Source organism: Passer montanus, unplaced genomic scaffold (genome assembly GCF_014805655.1).
Source record: "Passer montanus isolate IOZ18808 unplaced genomic scaffold, ASM1480565v1 scaffold52, whole genome shotgun sequence".
In the NCBI taxonomy this organism is placed as follows: Eukaryota; Metazoa; Chordata; class Aves; order Passeriformes; family Passeridae; genus Passer; species Passer montanus.
The window spans coordinates 263,696-282,922 of NW_024370152.1; the positions used below are offsets into that span (position 1 = coordinate 263,696).

General features: G+C 37.6%; 1 protein-coding gene across 3 annotated transcripts in view; it reads left to right on the forward strand.

Moving 5' to 3' along the window:
• The window catches only part of RNF38 (ring finger protein 38), a 107,339-nt gene that overhangs the window by 39,828 nt on the left and 48,284 nt on the right, over positions 1–19,227 (forward strand). For 2 of the 3 annotated variants that reach the window (XM_039724081.1, XM_039724082.1), the window contains one exon: positions 17,028–17,098. The exons of the other annotated variant lie outside the window; for it this stretch is intronic. In XM_039724081.1, the coding sequence (XP_039580015.1) occupies positions 17,028–17,098 (71 nt within the window). The remainder of the gene's footprint in view (positions 1–17,027; positions 17,099–19,227) is intronic. 3 annotated transcript variants of the gene reach the window in all.

Below are 19,227 nucleotides of genomic sequence, written 5' to 3' on the forward strand. Positions count from 1 at the left end.
CCTTGACTGACGCTGCTGTGCAAGGAAGTAAGTGGAAAGCATAATATCTATTCACACTGACTATCTTCTGCTTGTTGCAAACACTGGTACCTCCTCTGTCAAAATCTTGTGTGTTGGTTTGTGAGTTTTTGGGTTGTTTGATGGTTTTGCTTTTTATTTTGTTTTTTGGTGTTTTTTTAAAAGATTGTTCAAGAAAAGGAAGAGAGGAAAAGGAAGAGAGTTTGGTGACCAACTTCATATCTTAAAATAGAATTAACAGTTTTAGGAAATGTGTTAAAGGCTGTTCCTAATATTAGGGTTGTATTAGAAATTGCTGCTCATATTATATATAACCTGTTCCATGGCAGGATTTATCACTTTGCAGTGAAAACATACTGCAGGCAATAGAATTTGGCATTCCTGGCCAGAGCCCAAGTAGATGCTACTGTTTGGTTTCTTTGTTCCTTTTTTTAAATTTAAAAACATAATTTCATTTTGATTTGAAAGACCCTGAGTAGTAGAGGTTTTGTGGATTTGGCTGGTGTTTATGGTTCCTGCAGCTATATTCTGTTTGTGTACAAATTGCTGGGTAATTAATAATGTGATCTAATTCGTTTCCATTGTATGTACACAGCATTAAAATTGAACTTGAATGTTAACTGTTAACTAACGGTAAAGCTTATATCAAGAATGCATTAGGTTTTTTTTATACCCTTTTGAATACATTTTCATGACTCCCTATAAACATAGATGTTGTATTAAAAAACAGACCATACGCACACACAGTTTGCTGGAGCAGGAGAAACAGAGCTGTGACTTCAGCAACTTCATTTTGGCTGTGAGTGCCCTCAAATGATTCCAGTGAGACTGATAGCATAGCTTAGCCTTCCTGAGCTGCATTTCCTGCCATCTGAGTGGGTGCACATTTCTGATTGTTCTTCATTCTTTTCAGTTCTTCTTGCTGCAGACATTGTGCAGTGATCCAGTGATTCAAGCAGGTGATTAAAAGGAAGTCTCTGTTTGTGAATTACTTCGCAAGAGGGTGTTTTTGAGAGAAGCCTGTTTAGCAGATGTTTACTGTATAATGGTAGGTAGCTCTGCATCAAGTTCTGGTTTTGTTTGCTAGCTTCTACCATTTTGGAGAAGTGCAGGTGAACCTTTTGTACTCACAAGTGGCCTACAGTGTGTAGGTTGTGGAGAGAAAGCTGGAGTAGGATTATAAACAATACTTAGTTTTGTAGTGAGTTGTGGGGGTGTTGTATGACATTTAGCTAGAATAAGTTTACTGGTGTGTTTAGGAAACCAAGGTTACAGCTCTGAGGCAGTCTATATTGGCAAAAGCATATTTTGCTGGGAAAAACTGCTTCAGTCTCATAGATAAAAATTATCTTTAACCTAGTTTTGCTTTTGAAATGAAGTAGTATATATGACCTCTTCTTAAATTATGTTCACGTTTATGTATATTGCCTTGGCCTTCTAAAGCTGATGTTAAAGAAATAAAGTTAAAATTTTTGTCCCACTGTGTTGGGGCATCTCACAGATTTTACAAATTATCAGATGGGCCAGTATAGTTACACACACACATTGAAAGAAAGAAAAACATTAGGTCTCTCTGGTTCATTTATGATTTTAGTTCATTTGTGTGGTAGCTGAAGGCACTTTGTTCTCAGCCTAATGTCTGATAAGCCTGTCCAGTACAAACCATACTACTAGTTTTACTGGGTTTTAGTTACCCTGTAATGCCAGGTGGAACAGCACTGGGAAGGATTCATAAGCAAACTGTGCATTGCATGGTTTTGTCAATGGAGCATTTGTGGCTTCTTGATTTTCTGTTCCTTTATTTTTCCTGACTGTAGTGAAGTGACAAGACTGTTTTAATTACAACAAAGGACAGTCTGCATTGGGAAACTTCTGTTAGTCAGTTTCTCTAGGTTATAGACTTAAAGTAGTGCAATCCTTAGGATAGGAAAAACCATTTATTTATATTTATCATGCTTTTGATGCTTAAAAAATGAGCAGTAGTTTAAGTTATTCTTCTCATGCTACCCCTCTGTTTATAGTAGCGGGGGCAAGGGGATGTACTTCTGTTCATAGCAGAGAGTTGCACTGTGGCAGCTTTGGTGAAAGTTACTCCAGATGTCCCATTCATAACTGAGCTTGGTAGTGTTACGCCAGCTTTTCAGGTAATGCCCGTCTTGGTCAGTTAGTGACTCCGAGCATGCGGTTAAAGGATGTCTGAGAAGACTGGATGCATGCAGAGGAGTATTTCTGCTGTTGTGTCAGGAGTCACTAAGCAGGTCTATTGGAGACTGCTCAGGGAAGCTAGCTGCAAGATCCCGGACTTCCTGTGCACATTCTCGGTCATGGATCTCTCTTGTCCTTGTATATGACCCAGGCTGCTTTTGCTGATGGCTCTAGGACTTCTGAAGTAGCAAAGAAAGGCTCAGCACATGTGTGGTGCTTGGCCATGAATGTAGGTACTGTTAGATAGACAAACTGTATGAGAGGAGGCTGGTAATTGGAAGGCATCTCAAATGTCAAGCATCTGTGGGTTAAATATTTGATACAGCTACCAGTTCAAACATTTTTATAGAACCATTTTTAATAATCATCCTGTAGTTATTTAACAATAGTTTATATTGTGGTTTCATAATTGTTCCATTCAAAGGTCTTTTGTTCATCTGTAGTAGTGCTTTCAGCAACTACCCAACCTAGTAACAAATTAGCAAGTTGCTTTACATTTCAGAGAAACCATCTACTTAGGTTTTGCAGCTTCATACCATGAAAACAAATGTTGTTGTAAGTCAATATATGATGTCCCTTACTTTGTTGTTGGGTTTACTTAGGATATGTTTATGCTAGTGTGCCTTACATCTTGCTGCTTTTGAATTCATAAGGGTTGTGCATGCTTTCTGTTTACCTTTAACAGGGAGGAAAAAAGCCTGAAGCAAAACCCATAGGCTACCACAAAAATGCCTTCACAGGGAAACTGAATTATGTTGGTTTTAATTAATTTAAATTGCCAATTAGGATACTTCTTTGATTCATGGTTTTCCATTTAACTTGGAGCATTCAACTAGAGAAAACTTGAATGTTAGTAATCAGTAAGTGTATTTCCTATTGAACACAACATTTGAAGTCTTATTTGCTAATTTTGTGAGGAAAGGAGGTAACGTACAGGCACATTTAAGGAATTTGTATAACTGCACATTTTATTGACTGATGTGCTCCATGTTTTAGGTTTTTGAAAAATTGCATGGTTTACTTTGTTTTCCTTGATAAGATGAATTTTTATTTCTTAATTTATGATGGGCTTCTATTTGATAGAAATGTAAATTAAATTTAGACAACAAGTTTGTTAAAACAGTTTTGAAAGGCAGATGTGTTTTGTAAGTATGCTGAAAATAAAGCAGCTTTGAGAAATTAGGAAAACGGAAACAAAATTATTTGAGGGAGATGCAAATTTGAGAGTATTTTTCTTGATCTGTAGTATTTGTAGAACTAGTGATTTAATATTCACTTGCACTTTGCCTTCTTGTTCTGATATGTAAAAATTAGTCTGTTTTCTCCTTTAATTTGTCAGAAATTTCCTAACTTTGAATGAGCAAGCTATTAAACTCTCTTCAATGGGAAGAGGAACAAAAGGCATCAACTTTTGAAAGAACACCCTAAACATCTCTGACTTCATTTGATTGGCCAAGACCTTCCTTCAGAGACTTGACTGATTCTGAATGTTCACCTGGACACTCAAATGGACTAATAGTCACTCTGTGAAGTATTCTGTTACTTTTTGGTTTTTGTTCTAGACAATGTAGGTTTCAATTTCTAGTATATCTGAAAATAGCTTTGATTGAGTTTAAATATAGTATCTTAATTCAAATTATGTATTTTTACCTGCTGATTTCTGATGTTCAAACACTTTCTTGGATCAGAGATTGTAGTCAAGGTTGTGCTTACAATTTTTATATTGGCCTATCATGATTTTTTTAGACAGTGTGTTACTATGGCATTTTATTGTTCTGCTTTTTTTGCCCTTTGTTATGAAAGGGTTTGGAATAGAAATGCTCTTATGAGAACTTCTCAGTAATCTTATCTTTTACAATACTGACAAGTAGAATGTATTGTCCAAAAAATGGGGCCGTGTGACTATCTCAATGGATCTCCATATAGAAGGATCTTTCTGTATGTGTACTCTGTATGCTGTGAATTAATGAGAAACTGCCTGTATGCTGCATATTTTATAGAGCTAAAGGGAGCTAACCTTTACCCTTGGTATTGCCCATCCTATTCGTTTTGATGTTGACTACATTAGCCCATTTGATTCCAAATATTTAATACAGACGGATGGGTGCAATCCAGCTTGTGTTGCTTTCATAGATAATTGACAGAAAGGTAAATTACCTTTCTGATGCATATTACCTGCAGTGATTTCAGAATAGCATGTTAGTTGGAACTAATTTTGTAAATGTGCTCTTTCCAAGAAGAAAAGATTATTTTCTGTTGAGAACCTTTGATGAGTTTTAGAAAATGAAAGGATTATCAGAAGTGAAAAACTGAATGAGTTTAAATTAGTTATGAAAAGTAGAGGAGTGAGAATAGGACAAATTTATGGGCAATGGATCTGTCACTCTTCACTTGTCAACACCATTCACATGCAACCTGCAGATCCAGGGTACCAGAACTATTGTTTGCTGTGAACTTTTGTTGTTGTTGTTGTTGTTTGGCTGTGCCAGAAGGAGAAATGAAGTGTTATCTTCTGTGCTCTCTCCAGATGGAATTACTATTCACCTGTGCTGCAACAACAGATCATCCATTTGTTCTGAGGTATCAAAGCTTCCAGAGTTTCTTTACTAGAGTTATTAACATCTAACAAAGGTAAAATAAATGTAAACATTTGCTCCCATTTACACATTTAACTCATTCCATGGCTGACAGGTTTCTAATCTGAGTGTTGAATATGTACCAGAAGAGTGCTTACGTTAACATTTAATGATCTTGCTGAGACCTAGTAGCCTGTGGAATGCCAATAGACCAATTTCTTTGTTTTTAAAAGAGAAAAGACAACATTGTGCAATAATGACTGATTCAACCATACTGAAAAGTTGCCCTATTTGCAGTAGTCAGTAGGGCAGTGTGGGTATTCTTCTTACACTAAAAAATAAGCATATTTAACCCTGGAAGGTTTTCACCTCTATCCTAGGGCATATGATTGTTTTCAGAAGAGTTTTTCTGTCTGCTGTTATTGCTGGAAAAACTAAAGAATTTTTCCTGTGAAAATTTGGGAAGACTTTAGAAGTCTCCAGGGTCCAGGACAGAGAGAAATGCATTTTGGCTCAAGTTAACTGTATCCTGAAGTGATTTTGCCCCTCTTCTCTGCTCTTATCAAACCCCAGTGGGAATACTGCACCCAGTTCTGGGGACCTCAGTACACAAAAGGCATGGACCTGTTGAAATGAGTCCAGAGGATATCCACAAAAATGGTCTGGGGGCTGAAGCACCTCTCCTTGGAGGAGAGCCTGAGAGTTGGGGTTATTCAGTCTGGAGGAGAGAAGTCCTTTGGAAAGACCTTACTGTGACCTTTCAACAGGAGATTTAAAAGATGAACAGAGATATATACTGCCAAGGCTGAAGTGATAGGACAGGGAGCAGGGGTTTTAAATGTAAGTTAAGTGAAGAGTACTTCTTCACTGAAAAATTTCTAGTTACCTAGTATGCTTTTCAGATTTCAAACTTGGCACAGGCTTGGTCTCCTGTTCACTGAACACTGTACCAGTATTCTGATTTACTCTCCTTACAGATGTTGTCTTAAATTAACCTTTAAAACTCAAAATCCTCAAAAAAGAAACTAGATATCTGAAAGGCTGGAAACTGAAAGCAAGAAACCTAATGCATTCTGCATACCTGATGGCTGGCTGAATTACTTGTAGTTTTACCTGTTGGTTATGCCTGTAATAACTGTCTCTTAGATTTGCACCAGAACTAAAACTGGGGATTATATACCAGTTGATATCCTTCTTCAGGATAGGCAGTGCAGAAGAAAAAGGTTTTCAAAATCATCATAGAGTGTGGACAAGGGCAAGTGGGATTTAGGTGATGGCAGGGACTGGGAGCTGTGAAGATGCCTAGGCATCTTGGGAAAGGAATACCAAGATTTGACATAGTAAGCAGTAGTGCATCTTGGTTTAAAAAGCCAGAGTACAAAAAAAGGAGTTGCAAAGAATTCTTCATGACAGAATTAGCACAGAATTATTATTCTGTAAAGCTTAATGTAATTTACTTACTGAATGTTACTCCAAAGACTTAGAATCTGCTTTTTCAGAGAAACATTCGTCATTTGATGATATGTAAATATCAAATTTTCTCCTCATTTTCTTAGAAGCTTTTTCTTATTGGTGACAGTGATACTGCTGCTTGTGATAAACCAAGTTGAGGTTCCTCAAAATGTTTCTCTCTTTAGAAAAGCCTTGTCAGCTTGAGACAGGATATATCCAGGAAGGGAGAAAAAATGTGATATTGTGGGATTGAAATCTCTATTATAATTTACTACAAGCAGCACTGGGTTAAAAGAGGAGTTCTGTTGACCTTCTGTTCTTTTCCTCCAAAGTAGCTTCTATGTTATCGTCATAGCTTGGTTTGTTCAGGGGACAGAAATATTACTAAACATTTTTTATGATTTTTTTGAGAAGTTGGCGTGGTCTCTCAGGCTGCTGATGGCCTTATACTCTGAACATATGAGAAAAAGACATAAAATGTTGATTGTTAACATGGTTTTCTTTGAAACAAGGCTGGGACAAATGCTTACTAGTTGGAACAAAACCAAGAAAGACCGGAAGAGAGAAAGTTATTTCATGGCCTGTCATATATAAATTAACTTTTTCATTTTGTTGGGGCAAGTCATTCCTTACTGATTATTAGTGTAAGTTGTAAGCACTTAATGGGCTTCAGGGAGTTGAGGGATGTGGAGAGCTCATACACAGTAAGAGAGCATTATTTAATTCTCACTTCTCTGATTTCTCTCTTAGACCCGTTTTGATTGTGTTGAGGTTTTCACATTTCATTAAATAAGCTGTCTTTGGAGGGAGGTTGGGCTCTCTCTCGTTTAAACAATTTCCTAGAGGTGGCTTGATCATGCACCTTTAACCATGCTTTCAGAATTGATTCTGTTTCAAACAGATATCTGCAAGGTCAATTCCTAAGTAGGAAATGCCTCTTTATTACCCTTCGCTTTATGGTTAGATTGAATATCCAGTGAAAATAAAAGACAAAATAATAAATAATTGAGGTGCATTTAAAACTTTGTTTCTGGGATTTCACTGACGTTGGACTTCATTGCTTTTTCCTATCTGCGTCAAAGACTACAGGAATTGGTACAAACAATATTTTTACCACTGAAGCATTCTCTTCTCCAGGCTAGGTTGGATGGGAGCTTTAAGGCTTTTATTAGAAAAACCTGATCAAAACTGAATACCCCAACCAACTACCATAGCCTTTGTGCAAATTAATGCTAGATTTTGTAAGTGATACCATAAATAAGCAGGCAGGGGGCAACAAGCCTAGCTTTAGAATTACTATTGTGCTTCTATACCCTTAGTTTTTTTGTGGTAATGATGGCTGGTTTATGTTGGTAACAATAAATGTAAGTCATAGAAAGCCCTTTTTTCATTGCATCCAGGAAGATTGTATAAGCAGTTTTTTATTTTTTAGAGACTAAATGAAATTCTCAAGAGAAGATTAATTTCAAGAAAATCAGTTTAATAATATAGTTACAAATAGAGAAGAAAAAATGGCTTGAAATTTCAGGTAGCTTTTGAAAAATAACTTAGATTCAGGAGGCTCAGAAATTCAAGAAAACTGAATCTTCAAAACCAGTAATTCAAATTCCTATAAAGATGGAGATAGAATAGTGTAGAGGATATCTGTGTGATCTTTTATGTTCATACCGGGTCTTTAATGTAGTTGTGCTTGGTATTTTGCATCTCTTGCTTCAGCTCCCACACAGTGGTTGATGAAAACTGAATTCCAGGACAAGATTAAAAGATTTTATCTTCTTTAAAATGCTTTGTGGCTTGCCAACTTTATTCTTTGTTCTACAATTGATTTACTTTCAGTAAAAGTCAGCCTTGAGTTATTGAAATATCTGTTTTCTCTCCTTTTCTAGCTGTTTGCATATGGTTTATAGTAACTGTGTCTGGATGCCTTTTGGGCTTATAGTACTGCTGTTGGCCTCCTTTTGAAAGAGGACAAGAACAGGCAGAAAGTTTCCTTCTGTCTAGATACTGAACTTCCTTGAGGGGAGGCTTCTTATAAAAAGGCACTGCTATATTTTGGCCCTTCAGTACTATTTTCTGTGGTGAGCTTCACCTGACTCTTCATCTATAAATTGTTACCATTCTCTCTGGAATGGCACTAAATGTGTACATGAAGGCTATGAGCATACTTCACTAGACTACACTTGCACAGAAGCAATCCCAATGAATCAGCCTTCAGGGAACAGCAAGGAAACTGTGACTAACTACTAAGCAAAGCAGCTACAGGGACCAGGCACTACAAACTGGAGATGCTGTTCAGAGTTTTTTAGTAATAGTGTCCTTCTCTTGCAGGATTTTAATGCAGAGAGGGAGTTTCCTTGTAGCTTGTAATTAAACTATGAATTATTTTTGTTATGTCTCAGAGATAATTCCAGTGTAGGAGCTGTGAACCTTACTGTACACAGGGGAGAATAGAATGGAAAATAAAACATTGCTTGTCTTTAATCTCTGTGTCTTAAAGCATCAAGCTTTGTGTCTCAAGTATTCTTTGTTAGGGGGGTATTGTAAGAGTCCTGTAGTACAGTAGTTAAGAGGAAGTGTGGTTTTGTGCTTTAGCTGCTAGGTTATACGTTTCAAGCTGCAACTTAAGTTTATGTCAGTTCTTCAGAAAATTACCTCAGAATGATTTTATCATGAGAGAAGACCTAAAGAGAATGACAGCTTAGAGGGGGAGGAAGTGGTGGTTGTTGTTCACTTGGTTCAAGTACCTGACTGCCATGTCCATGGGAGTAGTCTCTTCTGAATCTGCATATCGTGTCCGCAGTAGCATGGAATTATCTGCAGAGTATACAGGTAGATTACCTCTTAAGAAACATGTGCTGATAGTGGGACTAAGTCAGTTTTTGGAAAATTGTTCCCTTCCCTACACAAAGGTTGGCTTATATATTAGGTGTTATTTCTGTATGTCCTTAGAAGCAGCTGAGATGGTTGACATTCATGTACCTAAAATCAGTAATCCCACAGGCACCTATGGCTTTCTTTTGGACACACTCTTTTTAAAAGGGTAAAAAGATGGCCCCTGGAAATTAGTGACAAGTCAGCCTCACCTCTGTGCCCAGCAAGATCATAGAACATGGTAGCTATGTCAAATCATAAGGGAAGATATGGAGGTGCCTGGAGACAGACAGCAGAGCTTTACCTAGGGCAAATCATGCCTGACTCATCACAGCCTTCTATGATGGAGTCCTGACTGTGTCAGTGGACCAGGGAAGAGCTACAGATATCTCCCTGAACTGGTGCAAAGCCTTCAACATGGTCCCACACAGTGTTCTTGTTGCTGAATTGTAGGGGGTAGAATCTGATGAATGTACCGTTTGATGGGTAAGACGTAGGCTGGCTGGCCACGTCCCAGAGTTACAGTCAGCAGTTCAGTATCCATGTGAAAACCAGTAATGACTTATGTCTCTTAGCAGTCTCTACTGGGACAAATACATTTTGATACATTAATTAATGGCATAAAATAATTGAGCAGAACCTCAGCAAGTTTGTGGATGACACCATTCTGTGTGGTGCAGTTGATAGGCTTGATGAAAGGGATGCCATCCTTCACTGGATGGCATTGAACCATGTGAACCTCATGGGGTTTAACAAGGCCAAGTGTAAGGTCCTGCCTCTGGGTCAGTGTGATCCCCCATTTCCATGGAGGGTGGTGGATGAATGCAGCCCTGCAAAGAAAGACTGTGGGTGTACTGATGGATGAGCATTCACATGAGCCAGCAGTGTGTTTAGGACTCACAACCATGTTCTAGCTGTCAGAAGAGAAACATGGCCAGCAGGTCAAGAGAGGTGGTTCTGCTCCTTATACTGAAATCTCTTGAGACACCCATCTGTAGTACTGCATCCAGCTCATGGTCGTTGTGGTTTTAAATGGAAAGAGGGTAGATTGAGGAATATAAGGAGGGTAGAATGAAGAAAGTTTTAACAATGAGGTGGAGAAACACTGGAGCTGGTTGCCCTCATGTGGATGTTGTGGAGAAGTTGTAGAAATTCCATCACAGAAAGTATTAAAGGTTGAACAGTGTTTTGAACAACATGGACTAATGATAGCTAGACTAGATGGTATTTATAGGTTCCTCAAAATCTGAATGGCTCTATGCTTCTTTGAAATTAGCTTGTACCCTAATGAATGAGCAGTGAATTTTCTCAGTGGACTTGAACTGTCATCTGATGCACGTTTTTTGGTTGCATAGGTCTTAAATTATTTCCTGGTCCTGATTTATTGTTAGTCTTCCATGTTTGACACTTGCATGAGACAGCTGGAAGGAGTGTGATTTTTATGAACTCAGTTAATCAGAAATAGGAGGATACAAAGGTAACAGAGAGGGAATGCTCTAAATACCTTATCTGACACAAATAGTACTTTTAACTTGCTTGTTTATATGGCTCTTTTTCTCCGATTGTGACCTTCTACTGAGAATCAAACTTAACACCTTGCTAACATTTTGTTGATGCTTGGCTGTGTAGTCTATTCAGATACAGTTCGTGTCTTGACATTTTGAGTGTTAAGAGCACCAGTAAAATACTGGTACTGTGTTTATTGGTGTAGTAGTATTTCTGCATTAAGCTGATTTCCAGAAGGTTTATTGATGCTGTAAATTTTTTCCAGATGATTTCTGGCTGAACAGCTCCTTGAATAAGCAGGAAAAAACGATCACCAGAGCAAAGCAACTGCTGTCAATAAACCTATGGAAAACATTCCTTGCTTTTGTATGTACACTGTAAAGGGATGAAACCACAAATTTTAGAATACTTTATGGTTATTGAGTCTTTGGTTATTTGGTAATGCTGCATTGTTAGTTCAGGAAAAAATCTTTTGATGTTGTACTTGATACCCGACTTGAGCTGTAGGGTATGTGGGGAATCAAGTTGCTGATGATTTGAATCCTTCTGACACTTTATCGTGTGAAAGTGACTCACTTCTTTGCAGGTATGTGTTTAGCTTAAAAATATTCCAATATTTTCAGAATTTGGACCTTGCAAGGTGAAGTTGGGTGGCTGCCAAAGCAGTGGCCTCTTTCCTTGTCCCAGACTGCTGTGGAGGGGCTGAAACCGTTAGTTAACTCTGTGGGTTACTAGGCCATTGAAGTGTAGTTGTTCCCATTCTTAACTAAAAAAAAATGTAGCTGCTAAAGGTAGTGGAGAAGGAAGAAGGCAACAGCTAGGCCACAGTACTTCCTTGTATGAGGTGAGGGGCCATTATTATAAGCATGTTTGCAAGCACAGTGTTAAAGAAATTTTGGACATGATGATCTCATCTCAGGTAGGTTTATTGGCCATCTCTTCGTGTCACAGCCTAGAAGATAGCAATGTTAAGGTCTGGAGTCCTGCTCTTCACTGGTTCATTGTTTGTTGCCAAGTAGTTACCATGTGGTCATCTTCACACCGTCTTTTGGTGGGAGTTTCTGTTGGTTTTATAGTCCATGTTGAAATATGGTTGTTGCAGTTCATAAACCACAATCTGTAGGTCGTCTACTCTAGCTGTTTATTTAACAATAATATTTAAGTTGCTAGGTTTGTCTTTTCTAACTATTTTTAATATTCAGATTTTTAGCTCCAGGTTTTACTATAATACCTCTTTAACTTACACAACATAGCCTTACAGTTTGATAAAGTTCAGCTTGCATCCTAACAATTCAAGCTACTGATATCTACTTCCAAATAATATAAAATTTTCAACACTAAGGTAAATGATATGTAGATGGTAGTTATATTCAGATAACTGCTATAAGGGCCATTTTGTGGATGGTTCCTGGAGTAGCTGTCCAGTTTGTACCTGTAAATTTAAATTAAAAGTTCCTTGAAGTAAAAGTGTTTATGCAGTCTTATAGAGACACAGCAGAAACTTCAGATAAAAAGATCATTCTTCAGTTCTGATTTATAGTTGAGTTTTCTTCAGTTCTAATTTTTAAAATAATTTTGTTTATGAAGCTGAGGCCTACCTCATCTTCAGACTTTTTGCTGTACTAAAGTAAATTTGTCTGTTCTTTATTTAAGCTTTGGTATTGTTAAAATATGTCAGTCTTCAAGTTTTTAAAATACAAAGAACCTTTAGGTTCCTCTCCTTTTCTCCAAAAGTGTCTTGGAGGTGTCATATAGTCAGAAGTTTGACTGGAAAATACACTTAATTTATATGTAATTCATGTAGGCCCAGATTTAGTGTTGAACTCTCAGCTGTGTCATTTTCGTCCCATTTTCTTGCTGGTTAGTAAGCATGCTGTGTGTTTCTCTTGATAGCTGCAGAAAAAGGAAAAGCTGAGAGAGCTTTCCTTGCAGAGTGTCACTGTGCTTCCTGATGATTACTAGATATCTAAGTTTTCACTGGGCGTGTAGAATTGAGGACAACATTCCTTGGCTGAGTATTGTGGTGGGGAAACTGGTACAGTTGACTGGGTCCGGGGTATGGAAGGGGACACCAGAACTCAGAAAACACCAGCAAACCTATTCTGGTTGCAGTTTGACAAAGCATGAATTTCTTGACAAGTAGAGGAAGCAGGAGGAGAGGAAGGAGAGTACAGGAGGCATTTTACCTTTTTTTCCTGCTTTAGTGGCTTTAGGCTGCTTTCTGGCTAGAACATGTTCCACAGTTTTATCACAACGCTTTAGATAGGTGTACTCCATGCTAAAGAGCTGCTTTAAATTATCAGTGTTGTGTCCCATACCAAGCAACTGAAAAATATTAGCTCTTCCTAGAGTGGAATAAATTCTTTCAACAACCTAAGTTAAAGTGAATGCAAATCCATGGGAATTTCAATTTGTTGGAGTTTATATAAAAAGGAGTGGAAGGAAGAAGGGAAGAATGGCAGTCTTAGTATGAATTGTATGCAGCTAGCATACAATGTATCATGTTTCTTCTTTCTGGTTAGATTTGCATGCATAGGGCAAAAAGTTAAAAAGTAGTATAATATACTAAGTTTGCAGCCTTGTTCTTATTGACCAACCGGAGTAGCTGTTTCTTGTATTGAATTCACCTCTAACTTTTCTGTTGTAACAGCAAAGTATTCTGTTTACCCACTGAGTAACTTCTTCATTGTAGTTTGAAAGGTTCTTGAATTAGAAGGCACGTCTAAAATCTAAATAATGTGCCACATGTAGAGGACCATTGTTGACTAGCACATTATAATAATCTGCAGGAGTGGTTTGCATTATTTTGTTGGAAGTTGAGGCTCCTAGATCACAGATAATTTAACCTCCCTTTCTTTTATCTTTTCAAGGAGACTACATACATCCATGGCTGTAACTCACCAGATATATATATGTATACTCCATTCAACTCACAGTTTTTTTTTAAAGGGAGAAGTTAATTATGAGCCTAAGCTTGATCCAGTTCAGACTTTGTTTCCATGCATTTCCTACTTTCCAAACTCTAGTCTGCAAACCACTTAGCCCAGAACTTGTCTGATTCATGCAAGTTAGTAAGACTGAACAGCTTCACTCTAGATAATGTAGGTTTAACAGTACAGGTGTTATATACAAACAATTTCCTAATGAGACTGGGAACTGGAGAGTCAGTGAATGTATTAATCAGTGTCATTCACTTAAGCAATTAGATATTTCCAGTAGAGCTGAAGTTACTGAAATAAAATATTTGAATTCACACCTCTTTTTGCCTTGGACCAGCATTGTGTGTTTGGATGGTTGAAATTGGCAAGCATGATGCAGGCCTTTCAAACTTGATACCGATTCTCTTTATTGCAATGCAGAAGTTAGTTAAAATCCATGAAATTCTGACGATTCTTTTTGCTGTTCAGTTTAATGTGGGGCTTTATAAGAAAAACAGCCCCTTTCCTGTGGTAGCTGTGGGGTGCAGCACTCCTTCTTTCTTGCCTGTTCCAAAATAATGGATGTTTTTCCTGGAGTGCAAGTCATAGTACTAAGCTGGGCATCTCACTTTATTTGAAGAAGGATATGCAAAAGAATTTAACTGTGTTTAAAGAGGTTATATATGTACGTAAAGTGTGTCAATTGAAGGGCATTATTCTCTACCCTGTCTGATACCAGTAATGGTGAAGGGATGCCTGATCTGATGTTTCATGTATGCCTGCTGTGTTTTGGTGGTGCCTTCACTTTGGTGGTGTCTCAGCATAAATTGAGGCTACTCTTTTGTCACCCGGCTATTAGAAGCTGTGAAAACCAACTGGCTGTTACAAAGTGCCCTTTTACTTGCACATCATGGAAATTGCTTTGGATTGTGGGAGAGAGGAAGTTCAAAAGGGGATTAGGCTTGAGAAAATGATGGGCATTAGACCTCACAGTTGCATCTCCTGAACACAGTGGCAAGGAAGTGCGTTTGGGAATGCACTGTGGGCAGTGGCCCGCCTGCTGCATTCTGCTCCTTATGTAGGAGTCTTGAAGGCATTTTCCCCACTCTGTCAGCTTTGTAGAGATAATTCTTCAGTTAGAATTAAAGCTTTGGTTGTAGTAGCCCTTGGATATGCTAGCCCTGGAGTGCAGTTGGTCTTGGTTTGGTCTGAAATTCCGTGCAAATTTGGGGATATGAAGGTAGTTTAACGGAGTTTGTATCTACTCCCTGCAGTCGGTGCAATGCAAATTGGCTTTTGTTCCTTTCAGTCCTCGGGTATCTTTAACCGTTAAAGAGCAATTGAAAAGTCTTTGACACAGACTAGAGAGCTGCTGAGGTCATCTTTTGAGATTCTTACTCTGATCTTCCTTGCAGGTAGGTGAAGTGTGATTAACCTGTCTTCAGGTTTGTCTCGGTGCAATCTAGCAGAAAGAAAATACTTTAAAAACATAACTCAGGTATTAAAAACTGTTTTTATATTTTATGTGTATAAATACAAAAAATATTTCTAAGATCAGAGAAGTCCTACAGGACTTTTCTGACCATTGAACTCAACATTATAGATTGCACTGTCATGAAGCAGAGCCTTTAGCTGGTAGTCTGCTGTGTCATTGTCTTCAGATCTGTTACCTCTGTACTATCAATGCTGTCTTTGATGTAAACGCTTTTCCAAAGACAACTTTTGGTGAGGCTGTTGGTGAGGTCAGTCAGCTCACTGCTGCAAAGCACCCAGGATGTGGTAATGCTTTCACTTCTTGCAGTTAGGGATTGTGTCTTATATCTTGTTATTGTACTGTAGGGTATTAGTTGACTGAAAATGAAACAGATATGTCATAAAGGCCATGAATAATCCTGTTAAGAGAAAAAAAAAAATAAAGGAAAACATTGGCATATTATCTGCTAACTGCAGAACAGATTGGTTGGTTGTCTGCAGAACAGTTGAGTTTGACTGAAAAATGTAGATAAAATCCAAGCTAGGTGTTTTTTTTGTTTGGTTTTTTTTTGTTTGTTTGTTTGTTTTTTCCACGTGAGTTTTTTTTTTTTTTTTTTTTTTTTTTTTTTTTGGTAATGTGGATATTGTTAGAATTGAAGCTATGGCATCATGAAAACTGATGAGATGCCCAGGTGTCTTATGTTGCATTAACTAACTGGAAGCTCTGCTACTGGATCTATGTTGCTACTGCTAGTATCTGCTATAACTAGAACAAAGTCAGCTTATCATTGTGATGGCGTATGTGATTACGGTTCGTGAAAAGCCTATCTGTAAAGTATATAATGTAGCCTGTAATGCAAGGTCGACATTTATGAATTTTAATTTGTTAGGGAGTAAGTCTTAGGAATTTAACCTCTGGAAATTCCTTTCATTATCCACGTGTGGATGCCTGAAAGAAGTTTATACGTGTTTGTTGTAATTTGGCTGAACTTAACTATTTTTTGTTGCCTATTTTCTTATTTTAAACCAGTTCAAAAGGTTGTATGTTGCATCAGTTCTGCCTCTGGTGTAATGGTCAGAAAGATACCAAGCTTTACCTTTAACACTGTGTTCTCCTGAGTTTTGTAGTTTGCTTTTGAGCTTGAACTGATTCCAGTTCAAGAAAATATGTGGAGTGCTTGTAGTGAAACACTTGTGGTTTGCATAAGTCTAAATCAAGTGGGAGGGGACCACTTGAATATTTTGAACAGTTCAAAACAGCTTCTTTTTTTTCCCTTTTCACCTTGAAACTTCAACAGTGTGGTGATTTCTTCTTTGCCTTCCCTTCCTACAAAAAATACACAGTATGATCATGCATTACTTTTGTTCAAGCCAGTACAATGACTCCTACAGCAAAATAATATTTTTTTCTGAAGTGGTAAGTCAGAAAGAAATTCTGAAAAATATTTTCATATATTCTTTGGACAGAAGTCTCAGGACTGGGGTAAGCCTTTGTAGGGGAGTACTGTCCCTTTTATTCCTAAGCATAAAGAAACTTGTGTAGAAACATTAAGCAGGCAGAAATTCCATTACAAGAAAACTGGACACAATTAAAACTTTGACCTTGGAATTTTCTTCTTTTATTCTTAATGTATTGCTGGAATAAGGCTGCTGGTTTGTGGTTATCCAGGGTGCTGAAAATGTTCTGTAGTACAGTATATAAACTTGAATTGTGTAGCTTCTCCTCATTTTCATATGTGCATATGTACTTTACTGCATTTGTTTGTTTTGGATTGATGAGCTAGCTGTAATTTTATTCTGTTTAAAATTCTTAAAAAAATATATGTGAAGACGTTGGCACACTTGTAAAATGCCTCTCTGATGCTTGTTCTGTTATCAAACCTAGCTGTTTGGCAACTAAATCTTACAGAAAAGATTTGCTAAAAGTTTAAATTTACTTCTATTTTTAGTCTTCACAGAAATTGGGTTATCATTTATTTTTTGTCTCCCTTCCCTCCTTGTTTTCCAGGTAGTATTGGTACAGCGTTTCAATGCCACTCAATCCATCAAGATCACATTTGTACTGATGACAGTGACAAGGTGAGATTTATGTGAATGTTTCATTCACAAGATGAATATGCATTGCAGGGTTTTTATATACTGGTTTTTACTACACAAAGATATATTGTTTTGCAGATATAGAAGTCAGTTTTCAGAGTTACTTTTTGAACTGTCTCTATTATAGTAAGATATATCTTTTTCTCCAGACAATCTTTTAGACAGTTAATGAGAAATTTGTCTTCAGTACTGTATTTTTATTTTCGCTTGTATTCCTTTGCCATATTGACACACCAAGTTAATAAATAACAGCAATGGCTTTGCCAATTTCTAGATAAGGTAGGATGTCTTGTTTCTTCTGACTTTAGAGATTAGAGCCTAGCTAAGTGTTCAAAGTTTTTTTTTCTTTTTTTTTTTTCACAGTAGCCATATTTTCCTGGTTTTGAATTGGGAATTGAAGCTTTTACATATTATGACTTATTGTTCAGTGGTGCATCTTCAATATAGCAACCTGTCTAATCATGTGTGTGTGTTTCCCTAACCCTTTTTGGCATATTTGCAGATTAGTTTGCTTGGGGGTCAGTAGAATACTGCGTATTAAATGTTCAACAATACTTGGATCACTACTGTAATTGTGGCATACAGAAAGGAGTAGTTTTGACACTGAACTGCTGGTGAGACTGGCTGTTGATGGTTTTACCTTAAGCTTTATTGTCTGTAAATACTGCAAATTGATTAACTTTAGTTCAGCATGTGTCTTACATTGCATGCAAGTATGACACGTCATAGTAAACTAACTTACTGGCTTGACGTGTGGAAAGGGGTGGGTATTGGTCAAATTCAAAATAATTTTTCCTAGGAAATGACATGCAACCTGTGTAGCACTGCCTTAATCATTGTGCTTTGAAACTCTGGAATAAGTTAATTTTATAGTTGTTCCAGCTCATCCTAGAGCTAGAGTTGTTTTCAGAAAGAGCTGCTTTTACTGATCTACTGCTTTAGTATTTTTTTTTCCTCTCTCACTCTCCTACCTCTAGTTTTATGGGGAGTTTTTTGTAAGTTTCTTTGTTTTGTTTTGTGGGGGTTTTAGGGATTTTTTTTGGGCGGGGGGGGGGGGGGGGGGGTGTTTATTTTTAGGTACCACCCTAGATTTGGTTACTTGTTCATCCTCCAGATACTGATCATACATGCTACCTAGAGCATGGCTAACATTTTTTTTAAGTTTCCACTTGATTATCTGGTTATCTGTATTCAACAACATTCAATGCTTTGGGTTTTGGGGCTTGTGTGCTCTGCACTGGAAGATTCTTGGGTGAGGAACGGGTGGGGGAAATTTCATTTCAGAGCCATCCTAATGCACCAACCTAACCATTTTGCTTTTGTGAGTCATTACATGGAAGATCATTTCTTGTGATACATTGATTGTCTTACCTTGGTTTTATTTCATATCAAGGCAATTAAAAGTGGCTTAAATCTTGTTGGGAAATCTGTTAGTTACATGCTTCACTGGTTTGGGGGCAGGGGAATAGGAAGGGGTCTGGCAGCTTACCTGGTATAAATTTCAGAAGAGTGGTTGTTTGGCACACCACCTGCCTCCATATTAATAGAGGAATTGAGCCAAATGTGGCCAGATGTTATTTTTTACATATTTAGAGATGGTGTAAGAAAACAGTCTTTCTCCTTAGAGTTGATTCTGCACCAACTGAGAAAGAACTTCCAACTGTAAATTTTAGTTAAGTAGAACTAGTATAAAAAGCAGAAAATATATGTTTTGGGTCTGTTTAAGAGACATGTTTTTCCCTCAGGTGTCAGGTTTATTTGGTGAGGGTTTTGACTTTTCTGTAAGAATACGTGAAGCTGGATTTTATAGGAAATTCTAGTTGATTCCTTGATTAAAAAAACACGTTTGGAAAAACAATGAACCGTCCTCTTGTCCAGGTCTCTCTGGATGGCATCCTGAGTGTCAACCACATTACTCATCTTGGTGTCATCTGCAAATTTGATGAGGGTTCACTCGATCCTTTCATCTGTTTCATTAATAAAAGTATTGAATAGCACTGGTCATGATATAGATCCCTGTGGGACACAACTTGTCACTGATCTCCATTGGGAGTCTGAGCTTTTGGCCACTGCCCTCTGGGGTGAGGTTTGTTGGGTTTTTTCCAAAAGAT